This window comes from Protopterus annectens, chromosome 7.part0 (genome assembly GCF_019279795.1).
Source record: "Protopterus annectens isolate FY-2018-M chromosome 7.part0, PAN1.0, whole genome shotgun sequence".
In the NCBI taxonomy this organism is placed as follows: Eukaryota; Metazoa; Chordata; order Ceratodontiformes; family Protopteridae; genus Protopterus; species Protopterus annectens.
Window position 1 is genome coordinate 484,929,324 of NC_056739.1, and position 17,027 is coordinate 484,946,350.

A 17,027-nucleotide genomic window follows, 5' to 3' on the forward strand; every position below is an offset into this window, starting at 1 on the left:
AATCTGGATATACTGGCATGGGGACTGCACTGATGGGTCACCTCTCCTGACAGCATCATATTTAGTTTTTTTTTATTGACAATAACATTATAGTACAGGTCCATTGCTCATACGCAGATATTATTAGGACCGGTACAGGTCAGTACATCATAGTAATTTACTGTATCCCACCTCTCCTGTTTAGATTTCATAATATTCAACATTTACATATTGTCATAGCACCTTTTTGTATTGCTTTTCTGACATGCTTTATTGTGCACCTCCTTCTACACTTTATATCCACTTTTGATCAGTTCTAGAGCTACAGTAGAACTTCTACTCCACCCTCAGTCAGTGATGTTTTCCTTTTCATTGCAGTTTTCTCTCTCTATAAACTTTCAGCGTTTACCTCTGCAGCTCATACTTCTCCGTTCATGCGGAGATCTAATACAATGTAGTCACACAGCTGTGCTGCAGCCATTGCAAAGAGCTCAATGTGCACACTGGCATGGCCACATGCATGTACGATTAGGACTGCTGCTCAGTGCACAAGTGATGTCAATAGTGCTGGCCTGGCCACTGATGTGCCATTTCTGAATCCCTGGGATACAGTGGCATGTTTTGGACAATTGAAAGATTTCATTAATATAGTAACATTACTGAACTGTGAAAGAACAGTTGAGAATGTGACTGCTTTATTAGCAGAGACTCTACTGTGGTTAATCCATCTAATATGGAACTATTTGGAAATTCAAATTTTCCACAGGTAAACAAGTTAAATGCCAAGGGGTTTAAAACAGGTAAGAAAGTTATATTTACTATATTATTCTACTATGAATGATGAAAGTGAAATGCATTTTGATAACAATGTTGAAGACAACATATACAAGTGATTACATGGATTGCAGCGAGTTTGACAGTTGTAGTAGTGATGAATGAGTTTTTATTCATACATGTCATACAATGATTTTAATGCTTATTGCCAGTTAAAATGACAATTTATGCTGGGAGTGATTTTAATATTTATTTTATTAATGAATGCTTTAAACAGTTTTCAGACAATGTGGGTTTTGAGAAAGCAAAAGTATTTTTAGAAATACTATATCACAAAAAACTATTTTTAACTATTTGACTAAAGATGAATGAATTGTTTTAAAAATGCTAAATCAAAATAAAACTATTTTTATGCCTTCCGATACAGGTAACAATATCCAGAAAAAATGCTGAGGTTAGGCTCCAGTGTCCAAATCAAAGTAAAAAAGCAGTCTTCAGTCTTCAATAAAGGTAAAAAAGCAGACTTGAATCGAAGTATAAGAAGTCTTCTTTATTGTCACACAAGCGCTTTCACATATTGCTTCCTCAGGTGTATACTAACAAAGGTAAACCACACCTATATATACTTAACTAAAATAATCATGTGACTCAATAACCCATTTACCATTAAAGCTGTATTCTCTCTTATAGATCAGAAAGCATTGCTTAAAGCTAAGTGTGTATGACACAACAAAAGTGTGACTATTTAATAAAATACAATAAATCTAAAATACATAATATATATCTATAAAACATTCTATCTTCATATTCATAATGTAGAGCTTCTAAAAATATATAGTACTTCTAAAAAATACATCAGTTTTAATGCATTTTAATAAAATTCTTAAAAACATAAATATAGATATTTCATAACAAACATTGCATAAAAATATATACATAAACCCATAGCCATCTATTTACCTACGTAGCCCCCTTTTTCTTAAGATAGGCTTAATGGGCATGCTGTCATTCAGCCCGTGACCAAAGTTGGCTCTCAGCAGCCAACTTTGGTCACGGGCTGAATGACAGCATGCCCATTAAGCCTATCTTAAGAAAAAGGGGGCTACGTAGGTAAATAGATGGCTATGGGTTTATGTTTTTAATATATTAATATAGGTTTATGCAATGTTTGCTATGAAATATCTATATTTATATGTTTTTAAGAATTTTATTAAAATTGATGTATTTTTTAGAAGCTCTACATTATGAATATGAAGATAATATGTATTTTAGATTTATTGCATTTTATTAAATAGTCACACTTTTGTTGTGTCATACACACTTAGCTTTAAGCAATGCTTTCTGATCTATAAGAGAGAATACAGCTTTAATTGTAAATGGGTTATTGAGTCACATGATTATTTTAGTTAAGTATATATAGGTGTGGTTTACCTTTGTTAGTATACACCTGAGGAAGCAATATGTGAAAGCGCTTGTGTGACAAAGAAGACTTCTTATACTTTTATTCTTCGATTCAAGTCTGCTTTTTTACCTTTAGACTGAAGACTGCTTTTTTACTTTGATTTGGACACTGGAGCCTAACCTCAGCATTTTTCCTGGATTTTTGTTTGCCTTTACTGTGTTTGCAGAGGTATTCTGGTTGCTATTGGGCATTTTCTGCATAGATATGAAAGGTAACAATATGGTGACATTAAATTACAAACAATACCTGTACATGTTTATATGAACATCTCTATCACAAGGATGCATGCAGATTGATCAACAGGGAGGTTTATGATCTAGCATTAAATACATTTGGGAACCTACTATGCAAATGAGTTAGATTTTTTTTTAGTAATAGTGATGTGGATAAAAAAAAAAAAAAACTTGTGACAGTTATGAACTAGCACTAAATAAATATGAGAACAGTTACATAAAGGAGTTGGAGTTTGTAATAACCATGACGTGGACAAGCAAACTTTTGGTTAAAACCCATTTGGCTGACAATCTTTTGCCTGCCTAATACACACAAGCTTAAAAATTCCCTGAACGGACCTATGTTTTCAGCATCTAAAACTTTTTTCTTTTTTTAATTAAGTTACCATTTTCTAAAAATAATACAAAAAGTGAAACAAAAACAAAATCTAAAAGAAGGATTTCAGTGACTTTCTAGCAACAGTTTAAAATACTGAGCGTCAACTGGCAGTTTTGTATACAAGTATCAAACTTGCACATGGCGTGAAATAGTATTTTAGGAGATAACCCTAAGTTTAAATTATGTTAGTGAGTTAATGTTTTGTTTGATGACTTTTCCAGGTGTGCTTAATGGAAACAGCCATCATCAAATTAAAATGTATGCCCATGGGAACATCTTTCATCCCAATGTATGATGATTTGGCATTGGCTTTATTTGAGCAAAAATATGTATATAATAATGAGTTTTATCAAAAATATGCTATTAACTATAGCCATTTTATTGATTAAAATTTTTCGAGTGCGTGGGGAAAAAAACTTAGCTAGAGATGATATCTGCGTGGGGAAAAAACTGCTAGAGATGATATCTGGGATTTTTTTTAAGGGTGGAAAGTTTATGAATTGTTAATTTTTTAGATGTTACTTAAATTGGTTCAAGGGATCCAATATTACCACCAAGACTGAAAAAAAAAAAAGCAGAGTCAGCTAGTGTACACTTTTTGCATGGCAGTAGTTTTCACCCTCCCCACTTAATTAAAGCTTAAGTTTTCTTGTAATAAATGCAAATAATTCAAAGAAATGTACATCCAAGACAACAACACTTCCTCCTCAAAGAATATCCAGAACTAAACTCAAAACACATTCGATTAATGTGCACGTTCTATACAACTCGTAACTGGGAAGTATGAGACCAGATACTGAGTTTGGACACTTCAAAAATTAACCAGCAACTTAAAAAAACAGATTGCAAAACTCAGTGTAACCCCTTTAAAGTGCTTTGTACAGAAGGCTTTGCTGAACACCCTCAAGAATAGGAAGCAATGCCTCCCTCTCCCCACTATATACACACACTTTAATCACCGAACCCAAATGACAAAAATAATACACTGTGCAATTTCAGAGTTAAAAGTGCATACTCCCCTAACTGGATTTACATAGTTGTTGTTCTTGTTCCAAGGAAATCCATGAACTTTCAACAAGCACCCAAAAATACAAACAGCATGATAATTACCTCAAACATAAATATATAAATAAATCAAATGCATGTAATTTGGCACACACCAGTGATTTGAAAGTTCAAGCAGTCAATCAACAAAGTACAAAACACAAATCTAAAATGGGTTTGGCAATTCCCTTACTCAAGCTACAAAAATAAAAAGTCATTCAAAAGTGAAGAATGAGCAACAGGTATAGTACTTTTCCCTCAACAAAAGATTGGTAGCTCATAGCTAAAATTATTATTATAACCCCAATAGACTTGTCTACCTGACTGCCATTGTCATTAATTATATTGGCTACGTATTGCACAGTCGAGTACACACAGTCATAATCAAAGACATTAAAGGCGTTTCTCTACTTTAATGCGCAGGAATGTAAGCCTTCCCTTCACCAATCACCACAGGACTTGCATGTAACACAGACTGCACAGCCTCAGAGCAGAGGGAATACTTGCCTTCCCTTCTTCCTCCTAGGGATGTATGAACGCTGCTATCACAGCACAGTTAAGTAAAAAGGATGCAGAAGGGCTAGAATTCTAGCAAAAAAGCTTTGCATAAATTTACACTCTTTCACCAACATTTTTTTTGTTAATATGCTGCATTTATCAAGACTGTTTTGACTACTACAGTTTTCACTAATGGCACTATTTGTATCCAATTCAGTCAGAGTGACAGGCTGGCATTTAGGGAGGCCACACACAGCAAAATCAAGGATGCCTAAACAGATTATGGCCTACTGTTATTTACACTGGACCTAATCTCACATGTCAAGTGTTAACAAGTGATGCTTAACCAAATGTTTCTACCTGATGACTAAAGAGAATGGTGGCATACTGTTAAAATAATCAACATCACTGCCTCATAACCCTTAGATATGTGGTTGGTTCCTGGTGGGGGTCCCTTCCATTTTTAATCTCCATGACCTTCTTGAATCAGAGTATTTTTTGCCAACTGCTCCAGTATTGTTTCATAGCCCAAAGACATGCAGTTAGGTGAACTGGTGATCCTCAACTGCTCAAATTACTATATTTGTATGCATTCTGCAGTGAACTGACATCACAAAAACATTTAGTTCTCTGTATTGTGTCGGTTGCTTCCCAGGACACCCATTCTCCAGCTAAACTTGGACAAGGTAAAGCATACTTTGAAGAATTAAAAAAATAAATAAAAAATAAAACACTACAGCATCTCCATCAAAAAAGCTCAAAGGATTCTAGGTGACTGTCCACTAACCTCACACACAAACACACACTGTGTACATATGTTTCTGGGTAATTAATTTATTACGGCATTAGCTGGAGGTGTAGGGTAATAGGTTGCTTTTTCAATAAAATGTTGAAAAATAAATCACTCCTGTGTTTTCTTACTTAGCTGCCTTAAGTGGTCGACTTTTAAGTCATTCTTTACAGATCTGACATGGTGTCAACAGTAACACACAAATCATTAAAATTAGATACGTTTTAATTTACTCCAACTTTAGGACTGCTATATTACTGCAGCTGCTACATACTTTCTGTTTCGGCCTTCTGCTACCAACCATGCCTTGAGGTGTACGAGCAAGTCATCCTTTGTACTAACTCGCTATCAATGTCATTTGTTCACATTTTAATTAAAGTTTGCCTGACAAATTCATTTTACTGCACAGTTCAGTCTCGTTTCTTGCTCTCACAGCTTTCACTCATTTTTATGCTCCACTAAACCACCAATGTATATTAATTTCTTCAGTTTCCTGTATCAGGATTACAATCCTCAAAACATTTCCCTCAAAATGGTTTAATTAAGCAATAACCAATGATGTCAGTGTGGTACATTAAGATTTACCCATGGCTGGTGTGGTTTAATCACAACAGCAAAGCTTGAGTGATTAAATAAAGCCAACTGTGGGTAAATCTTAATATACCACACCATGGAGTCTTATTACTATTACACAATGACATTATTTAAGAAAAAATATGCTTACTTTTCTTAAATAATGTCTTTGTATAATGGAGCCGTGCTGTCCTGCTGTTGATAATATCCTGTTGCCTTTTCTTTGGATGTACTGCACGTGTATGGATTGCGTTCCCACGCATACCCAGCACATCAGTGCTTTGGAAATGAAGCAACAGAGGTCTCCACTGCTCTGCTTTTGTTTTTTTAATTAAAAAAAAAAATTTTGGACAGTTGAGCGGTAGGAGAGAGACACTGAATGGAAGAAATGCAAGAAAAATCAAGTGCGTTTCTTTAATTTTGACCTGATTTTCCTCTGTCCTGTCTCTGCTACAGCCGGATTAGATAGTTTTTTTTGTTATAAAAAACAAACAAAAAAAAAAAAACAAAAAAACAAAACAAAAAAAAAAAGCTAGGATTTAAAACGGACACACTGTCAGCATGCTCGTTTTGGAATATTAATTACCAGTCACTGTACAATATATACACACACACATACAGTATTGCCATGTCTGGGGAATGCCTGAGAAAAACGTATGATTTTTGTCCTATTGCAGACAATGAACTATAAAAAAAATATGCAAAATAGACACTTGAGAAAGACAAAATTGCTGACTAGCCAAAGAGGACCCTACCATATCTGATGCTATTTTGGGAGGGTAGGAATTCTACACCGGTTATAGCTCACATTGCCATTTAGAAAGCCTCTAGATGTGAAAAGAGTTCTGAATTGCAGAAGTCTAATAACTGCAACCCCAACTCTGAACAACTATGATGCAACACTACCTACACAACCCTGCACGGTTGATATAAGTCAGCATCGGTCACGAGCATTTCTGTTATGGGAGAGTACTCCTATGTGTGTGCAGAGGGATTGTGTACCACTAGCAGCTGAAAAGTTGCACGAAATGAATGATTATACAAGAGTTAACTTAGAGTTGCAGTTATTATGGCAGGTCTTCATAACAGTATGGAAACAAGCAACTATATCCACTAATTAAATCATGTTTTTCATCTAAAAGGTAATTCAGATGTACAAAGATATTTAAGGATGATAAAACGTCTCTCAATAAAATTATGCAACCAGATGCTGCTGAAACTACAACAGTTGCACACAGGTATGACAACGTACTGGGCAAAGACATCTGTACAGAGTGAACAATCTATTCAGAATGGTTAGATAAGCTGGTGTATTTAGAGCCAAACCAAATGGGAAGTGCGAATTCTTTTCTTTGGCATCAATACAATTGGTTAATGATTTATTTCAACATAAAAAAAATCTCCATTTGTTTTCAGATTGCGTGTGGGGGCTACTATTCCAGTATCTTTCAGATGCAAACTGGTGTCAACTGTGATACTAAAGTGAAGTAATGAAGTCTGTATTTTCAAAGCAAGGCAACACTGAGGTCTAAATTTCAAGCTTCTGCAAAATCATGGGAACTGACGAACATTACTTAAAGTCTCAGATACTTTCAAAAGGGTCAAGTGAAATAAATAATTCAGTCAACAGCATTATACAAAAAGTGCATACCCTTATCAAACAGGTATAGGACAATACCCCAGCAAATGGTGATTCATCCAGCACAACTCACTCACTAGCAGTAAATCAATAACCACTTGATATTCTGAGACTAGTTAGTGCAAGTAACAAAGAATGAATGACTGAAACTGCGGACTTATATGTCTAAGATAGTATTTTTTCAAGACATAGTAATTTTATATATATATATATATATATATATATAGAGAGAGAGAGAGAGAGAGAAGTCTGGGACTAGCCCTCCTCTTTGCAAAAAAAACAACTTTAAGAGGAGAATGCATGGAGGCGTTCAATATTTTCTCCCACATTAATCTAAGGCTCATAGTTAAAAGTTTTGGAATTACAACAGGGAGCAAATTAACCACCTTTTCACTACTTGCTCCCGACAGCAGCCAGCCAACTTGCGTACACTGCCACAGAACAACCAACCAAAACATACATTTCTCACAGTTTTGTCATACACCACTTATCAGGGTTAAAGGGGGAAAAAAGTGAGTTTGTTTGTGTCTTTCGGCTTTTCCCGGTTAGGGGTCGCCACAGCGGAACTCCAGTCCGCTAAATAATTGGCAATAGAGTTTTACGTGCTGGCTTGCCGGGCCTAACGCACAACCTTCAACGAAGGAACGCCCGTTCACGGATGTCACTACACAGAAGACGCTCTAGCTGAGAATCGAACGGGCAACATCTAACTGTGAGGCGACAGATTGCTAAAGTCTTTTGGTATAGGTCTTCCTGTTACAAGCCACTATAATTGTTCATTCTGGTCAAGATACACTGTTCAAGGATATGACAAGTACATCTAAAGAAAAACATCATCAGCTGCATCAACTGTTAGACCTACAAGCTTGTCAAAAATTTAACGGATAACAAATCACGGCTCAGAAAGGAATAGTGAAATTTTCTGAATCAACTTCATCAGCTATGTCCATATTTTAAGTAGGTGAAGTTCAGTGAGAAAACTACCTGCAGTTTCAGGTAAAACTGAAGCCATTCTGCAGTGGTAAATGGCCAGGCCAAGGACAGTTCCACTAGTGACGGTAAATTTTTGTTAGGTATGACCACATTATAAAATGCCACTCAAGTAAATAGGCAGAAAACAGCTCATAACACATCAGTTGTTGAACTCGTCTATGCTGTGTAAGCACAAGTCACATAGCTGAAGTACAGCAATAAAGTTATACCTCCGTGCATAGATGTAAATACCAACTTAAAAGGAAACAATTTAAAGGGAAATGTCAAACCCTATGTATGTGATTAGTACACTATAACTTTAAGACAGCAGGGAGTCATTATGTTAGGTCTTCGGACTTATGCTGCTGCTCATATTATGTGCCTTGGCTACTGTGAGCTGTACATTTTAATACATTCTTGGCAGATGTCACACAAGCCACCTTTCTGAAACCTCACAATATGCAACCGTCTCCTTAACAATGCCCCCCTATTCAGACATAAAAAAAAACTCTCTCTCTCTCTCACATTAAACTTTGTCTGCAATGCAATATGTGTAGCTAATCAATACACCACTGCCACAAAGATCCCATGCTTTTGAAAGTCTTGTACCACATACCTGGAACTTAATATCACACTATATAAAATAATTAAACACAATCAACATGCCCTACCCTCAAAGTAAATGCCACCAACTTAAGCATATGCTACCTACACATGCTGAATACTGAAACTGCTGAATTTCCAAGCTGCTGAATTTCCTAAATGGAGTACTGTAAAGTGTTTTTGTTAATATTTCTAAGTTATTAAACAATGTTTCTTTACTAACTTTTTTCATACTCTATTTTCATTTTATCTACTGAACTTTATAACACTAGCCATACAATGCTGATCTGCCTGTTACTGTAGCAACTGTTATAACAAAGGTTTCTTTGTGCCACATGTTACTGCAGTGCTTGTCAACAGCATTTTTAATCTATTTGCCTTGCACCAAAGGGTTACATGACCACCCCATTAACCAAAATTATTACACAGACAAAAGTGACAAGTTTTACATCAAAATAAACTTCCCCATCATCTTCACTCCTACAGTTTAATCACGTTATACAGAGTATTTTTATATAATTTTACTTGTTCGTTTACTGGGAGAGTGGACTAATCCACAAAGACCCATTTCTGTCTAGACCACTGTGTGGTTTAGTGATTTGGTCAAAGTCACAAAGTATGCAAAAGGTGAGAGGGAATCAAAGCTTGGGCTACAACATGAAGTATGTTAACAGTTCTTATCCTTAAACTACCAGCATTATTAAAAACACCTGAACTTCACACATTTTATTTACAGATATGGTTACAATAGAGTAATATTATGTTGCCATTTGCAACACCAAAATAAGTCCAGCTTTACTATTTATAACGCTTTTTTTTTTTGCATTTTCTTTCTAACTAGCTCGGATTACCTCATTGGCATATTCTTTTCCAATTCCAGATGTAGCTCCAGTAACAACTGCAAAAAGAAGAAAAAAATTACATGCAAAAGACAAAATATCATTAATTACATGTGCAGAAAAAAAGTTTTACAAAGTCTAATTTTTATGACATAGTAACAAGCACTTTTCTTGAGCAAGCAACTGATAAGTAACTAGGCCATACAGAATTCTAGCACCAGAATTTTTAATCTCACTTACAATGTGTTCTAAATTATGTATTATAAATTACTGAAAATATAGTGAAACTACAATTCATTTTTATAAATATCCCAACACCAGTTAGTGCATTAAATCATTGTTCTTTGTTGACAATATACTCTTCCCCACATTCCTTATTTTTTCAAACTGCAGAACCAAACATACGTCTGAAACGTGTGCTCACTTTAATCACAGATACTACAGAAAACTTCATTTCTGCCACACAAACAGCAGTGTCTTGAACTTAAGACATACAGTTTTAGACTTTGCAACAGTCACACTTTGCAGAATAGCCCTGGTGTCCAGTGTAACCTTTACAATAAAACCAATTAATAAGTAAATTTTTTTCTAAAAATGTATGTTTCAATATGGATCCAAGGACAGGTCTATGTTAAAAGAATGGTGGACACATTAAGTGTGGTCCAAGTCCTAGAAAATATCTTCTTCCTCTATAATGAGGCAGTTTTGCCTTCAGCGAAACGCTAAAACTGTACATGTCCATAGGAAATCACGCAACTGCTGAAGATCAGAGCAAAAGAACACTGGTGGCCACATCAGTGATTGCATTCAGTTAAGAAGACCAACACAGAACCCACAATGTTGGAAAATGGGACTGCAGCAAATTTAAAGAGATCACAGCAGAAGCATAGCTGCTGGTAAAGTTACCATCAGAGGCTATGGGTTACCCTAAACTATTCCCGTAGGACGCTAGTAGTCTGGGTGACAAAGCTGAATTAGTAAGTGGGTAGGGAAATGCAGCTTTTCACATTCATAGGTAGGTACTAGGCTATTGGCCCTAGGGCCTATATAATCCTAGCCAAAAAGGTACCCTGGCTTTCGTCACCCAAGAAAATTATTTTCCTGTGCCCCTGTCGAGCAGAGCCCCAGACGTGATCCCCAGGGTGAATTTCCTATTTCCCATCCAATCAAAATTTTTCTTGAAGAGTGCTAATGAGGAGCTTTGATATAGATAGGTAGTTTGTTCCAGAGTATGGGAAGTCTCTGGGACAGGAATCTATCCCCCTAGCATGTTCCATTTATTGTGGTGACAAGGTTTAGGTCCCTACAGCGTGTAGCTCAGAGGGATTGGGATTTCTTTAAGTGGGGCATGTCCAACAGCTCTGGGTTTGACATAGCTTTGTATGTTAGGCAGAGACTGCTTCTCAGCAGGCGATATGCGACAGAGTAAAGCTGGAGTTTTTTGAGACGGCCTGCGTAGGGCATCTGTTTGAGGCTGGTAAGTCCTCTTTGTGAGGCATTTCTGCATCCTTTCCAGTTGTTGTAGAGGTCTTGTGAGGGACATACCAAAAGGGGCGTTTGTACTCTATAACAGGTCTTACGAGTATCGAGAAGAGGGGAACAATGACCTCTTTCTTCCTGGATGAGAAACCTTTTGTGATGAGGTGTGCCACGTAGAAGGATTTCCTGACTATTGTGGCAATGTGATTATCAAAGGAGAGACTACTGTCCACCGGTGTCCCAAGGTCTCTTATCACACTTTCGGTGTTAAGTAGACTACCACCTGTGGTAGCTCATTGGTACAGAGTTTTTACCAAAGGGGATGACAATGCACTTTTTGGCACTGAGCTTGAAGCCATGGCTTTGACACCAGGCATCTGTCTCAGTGAGGCCCTTTTGTATGATGTCCACATCGTTAGGAGTTTCGATTATGGCTCCTAGTTTGCAGTCATCTGCAAACTTCACTAGCCAAAGACCTTCTCTGTTAGCCTGTACTTCAGAAAAGTAGATATCAAACAGGAGAGGAACCAGGACTGAATCCTGTGGTACTCCACTTTCACTGGACTGAAGTCGGATTTTGAGTCTGCTACCTTCACAGTGTGGGTTCTGTCAGTGAGCCAGTTGGCAACCCATCTTGTGACATAGGGATTTATACCTAGTTTAGTGAGTTTATCTATAATTCTAGAGTGGGGGATGGTGCCAAAAGCCTTGGCAAGATCTAAATAGGCTGTGTGAACCACCTTACCCTCGTCTACAGCTTTGGTGACTGCTTCAGAGATGTCGATCAGGTTTAGGAGACATGATCTGCTCGTTACAAACCCGAACCTGGTGGAGTCCAGAGTTTGGACATTACCAGTGTCTTTGTTTATAAGTTCATAAGCTGGGCATTTATCTGGATAGAATATTAATTTGCGGGCAGTGGTTAGTTGGAAAAAGTCTAGGAGGTTTGGGAGTTCCAGCCATTTCAGAGATTGTAGGGTTAGGCAGTGGTGAGTAGAGGTTTTGGATTTAGTTGTGAATTTGGAGATTTTATTATAGCAAATTTCGAGTTGTTGGAAGAAGATATGTTAGTTAGTAGAGGGGCTCCATATAATAGAGAGGGTAGGAGGTAGGTATTAGCAATAGTTTGCCTTGCAGAGCTGGAGAGAAAGCGGTTATTTCTATAGAGCATGCCTAGCTTTTGATGGGTTTTCTTTATGTTTTGTTGGATGTGGATATCAAATTGAAGGTGTTCGTCTATAGTAATGCCGAGGAGTTTTGCAGAAGGGACCACTTCTATGGCAGAGTTGCTTTGGCTAAGGACTTTGAAAGCATTCTTGTCGAAGGAGAAGTTTCTGGAGGGAGGAAAGAGCAGAATTTTAGATTTGTTAGAGTTGAGTGAGAGATGGTTTTGGTGCATCCAGTTTTCGGTAGTGGAAAAAGCTGTTCCAGTTTTAGTCAATAGTTCAGGAAGGTTGGAGGCGGCACAGACTAAGGTGGAGTCGTCTGCATATTGGATAACTGTTGTATCAGGGATGATTGAGTGAAGGTTGTTAATGAAAATGTTGAAAAGCATGGGTCCAAGGATGGACCCCTGGGGAACACCGGTGGGTGTTGGCAAGAAAGAGGAGGTAGAGTTCTTCCATCTGACAGCTTGACATCTGTCAGATAGGTAGCTGGAGAACCAGGAAAGGGTATCAGGGGAGAGATGAAGGTTGGAGGGATGAAAGAGAAGGTGCTTGTGGGAGATGGTATCAAAGGCTTTGGAAAGGTCTAGCAGTACTGTGGATACTAGAAATCCAGAATCGCGTGCTCGATTTACTGTGTCTAAGAAGGATAGTAAGGTGGTAGTGGTGCTGTGGCCAGGGCGGAAGCCATGCTGGGTGGGAGTTAAGAGGAGATTCTGAGTTAAAAAAGGCATAAGTTGGTGATGGACACATTTTTCAAGTATTTTTGATAATGGTGAGAGTATAGCAATTGGGCGGAAATTAGAGATATTGTAGTTTTTGCCTCCTTTGTGTAGAGGTAGAATGAAAGCAGATCGCCAAAGTTTGGGTACACAAGACTCTTTTAAAGATCTGTTAATTAGGATGCTGATATGGAGAGCAATACCATCAGCAGCAGTTTTGAGGAAGGAGGAGGGTAAGTTGTCTGGGGCATTTGAGCAAGGCTTTAGTTTTGATAGGAGTCTTTTTATGAAAGTAGTTGGTACAGGTTTGAGTTGGAAATTAAGCGTACAGTTACTAGGGGTGCTGGGAGTAGAGGAGAGAGAGTTGGATGGATTATTGTTGGGAAAAGGTTTGGTTAGATTAGCTATGGATTCTGTAATTCAGTATTCGTTATAATGCTGTATTCAGCATTATAAAAGAAAGGATTCTGTTGGGTAACCATGACACAGTGAAGGCAAGATGGTGGATCATGATGGGGGAGTACTACATACCTTTCATAAGTGTGGTTACAATGACTTGATTTATTTTCTCCCTCACAAAGTATACTGCAATAAAATTCCAATACTGCTGTAGTGTTGATATATCTTTCCTTTGTCTTAACCCCCCTCTAAAATTTCACCCTGAAGCTAAATACTGCTATAAAGTGTGCTGCACTAACCTTACATTACTTCTACTTCACAACTGAAAAAAATCAACTGTTCTGTACTGAAATTAACACATATATTAGTGTAGTTTACAGTTATTGCAAAGAGGTAAAAGGAAGCAGAACTTCACTGAAGAGACAAGCCTAATAAGTACTTGCCGAGTAAGCAGGGAGGTACAACAACCAAAAGTTACAGATCTACAACCAGGGTGCTGTAGATTGTTCATTTGGGGCACTGGGCTATTAGTGATATAATAAACAGTAAGCGCGTTGTGTCAATCACGGTAGATTGTCGTTGTCAATCCACACCCAACGGCATGTCAATCACAGCGGACACGCCCATTCCTGAGCGAACTCGACGGTGGGATAACACACTTAGGTTCATAGGTTCATACTAGGGGCTATCTGCCCTAGGGCATTTATAAGCCTAGCCAGAATGTGTTTGGCTTTCGCCTCCCATTTTAAATTTATTTTGCTATTCCCTTTTTCGAGGTTAGTATACTGTGCCTCTGTCTAACAGTGACACAGAAGTGATACCCGGGGTAAACCTATGATCTCCCATCCACTCATCAAGATTCCTCTTGAAGAGAGTCAATGAGGGACTCTGCCTAACCTGGACTGGGATTTTATTCCAGAGTGAAGGGAGCCTCTGGGTTATGAATCTGTCCCTCCAGCATGTCCTATTTATTTCAGTGCTGAGGTTCAAGTCTCTCGAGCGCGTAGCTCGATGGGATTTGGATTTTCTGAGGTGCAGCATGTCCATTAATTCCGGGTTGGACATGGCTTTATACGTCAGGCACAGATTGCCTCTGAACAGGCGGTATGTCACTGAGTACAGCTGGAGTTTCTTTAACTGGGCAGCATATGGCATCTGTTTGAGCCCTTTGATCTTCTTGGTGAGGTACTTTCGGGGTCTTTCCAGTTGCTGCAGGTGTCTGGTAAGGTACATCCCAAAAGGGGCATTGTACTCAATTATGGGCCTGATGAGGGATGAGTAAAGAGGCACGATGACCTCCCCTGATCTAGATGTGAATCCCTTCATGATTAGGTGGGCTGTATAAAATGTTTTTCTAACCACTTTGGCCACGTGGTTGTCAAATGAGAGATTGCTATCAACTTGGGTCCCCAGGTCCCTAATTACTTCTTCTGTACTTAATGGATTACCACCTATGTGGTAATTTGTGGGCACTTTGTTTTTGCCAAAGGGATGACTATACACTTTTGGCATTTAGCTTGAGGCCATGGCTCTGGCACCAGTTGTCTGTTTCTATGAGGCCCTTTTGGAGGATGCTTGTGTCAGCTGGAGAGTCGATTATGGCCCAGTTTGCAGTCATCTGCGAACTTGGTCAGCCACAGTCCTTCCGTGTTGGCCTGTACCTCCGAGAAATATATACCGAACAAGAGAGGTCCCAGGACTGAGCCTTGTGGGACACCACTTGTAACTGGTTTGGAGTCTGACATGGCTCCAGCAATTCTAACCATGTGGGTTCTGTCCTTGAGCCAGTTTGCAATCCATCTAGTGACATAGGGGTTTATATTTAAGCTGGTGAGCTTATCTATAATGCCCGAGTGGGATATTGCATCGAAGGCTTTTGCGAGGTCCAGGTAGGCTGTGTGGACCACCTTCCCCTTGTCAATGGCCTTGGTGACTGTTTCAAAGAAATCAACCAGGTTTAAGAGGCAGGATCTGCCCTTAAAGCCGAACTGGGTAGGATCCAGTGTCTGTAGGTCCCCAATATCTTTATTTATGAGGTCCATGATGATCCTTTCCATAGCTTTGCAGACCAAGCTAGTCAGGCTTATGGGGCGATAGTTTCCAGGATCCGTTGAGGCACCACCTTTATGGAGAGGGACCACTGTTGCTGTACGCCACTCTTTGGGCACATATCCTGTAGTAAGGCTGAGATTGAACAGTAGTTTTATGTTTGGGTTTAGCTCTTCTTGGAGTTCATGTAGGACGCAGCCCAGGACACAGTCTGGTCCCACTGATGCTGTGTTTTTTGCTTTGGACAGGGCGGCTCTTACCTGAGCATCTGAGATGTCAGGGGGGGGCTGCACTCTGCTGGGAAAGATATTTGCCCTTTTGGTGAGGAGGGGGGGGGGAAGAGAAGTTTGCGCTGAACCTGTCAGCTAGGATGTTGGCAATGTCTGTGGGTTCAGTGTATTTTTTGTCATTTTGGACTAATTCTGAGCATATCTGGGAATTACCACCCAGGTTCCTAACACAACTAAAGAAAGCCTTGTGAGTATCCTTAGTGTCCTGTGCAATTTTTCTCTCGAAGCTGGCCTTAGACAATTTTATGACTGCCCGTAGTTTTTTGCTAATACTGATCAGTGATGCCTTCCCTTTTTGGGATTTTGCTATCATTTATTAGCTTCCTCCTTCTATTGTATAGTTTGTCTATGGCTGGGGTCCAGCAGACAGGACGTCTGCCTTTGGAGGATTGGGTCTTGGTTTTATTTGGGATCGCATGATCCATGCATTCCTGAAGGTGTTCATAGAATGCGTTTATAAAGGATTCTGCGGTCTGGGCCGTATTTTCCACAGGTCCGGGGGCTTTGAAGGATTCCACCTCGGTTTTGCGGAGTGTGAAATTTGCTTTAGAGAAGTTTTTCACTGTGGTTTTCTGGGCAGGGGGTGGGGTTGGGATGTGAATATCCAGTGAGATTAGTTTATGGTCAGATCTTACCAGTGAGGGATACACTTCTGGTCTGGAGCATAGAGTCCCCATGTTGGTGATGATCAGGTCCAGTATGTTTTCCCCTCTTGTGGGAGTGGTAACAAGTTGTTCCATAGCATTTGAGTTTATAAATTCTAGGAACCTTTGGGCTAGGGTGTTGGAGCTAGAGTAATGCTCCCAGTCTATGTTTGGGTAGTTGAAGTCGCCCAATATAATGGCGTTTGGAGAGACCTTCATATTTTCCAGTGTTCTCAGGAAGGCTGAGTGGGGTTCCTGGGTTTGGGAGGGAGGTCTGTAGCAGGCTATAAACTGGAAGGCAGTTTTACCCACTGTTAGTTGCACATGGATAGTCTCTGATGCTTCGTGCTTTGCCACCAACCTGGAGGTGTGGGTATCTTTGATGAATATCGATACTCCCCCTCCTTTTGTGGTTCGGTCCAAGTTTTGGGGCCGAAAAGCATGGTATGAGGTATAACCTGGTAGTGCTGGGGTGCTCTCGGGAGCCCTGAAC

The 17,027-nt window shown here is 39.0% G+C and overlaps 1 protein-coding gene across 1 annotated transcript in view; it reads right to left on the bottom strand.

Annotated features, from left to right (window-relative positions):
- Positions 1-17,027, bottom strand: part of LOC122806553 (very-long-chain 3-oxoacyl-CoA reductase-like) — a 529,905-nt gene that overhangs the window by 509,167 nt on the left and 3,711 nt on the right. Inside the window, exon 2 of the mRNA XM_044077080.1 lies at positions 9,798-9,844. Coding sequence (XP_043933015.1) covers positions 9,798-9,844 — 47 coding nt within the window. The remainder of the gene's footprint in view (positions 1-9,797; positions 9,845-17,027) is intronic.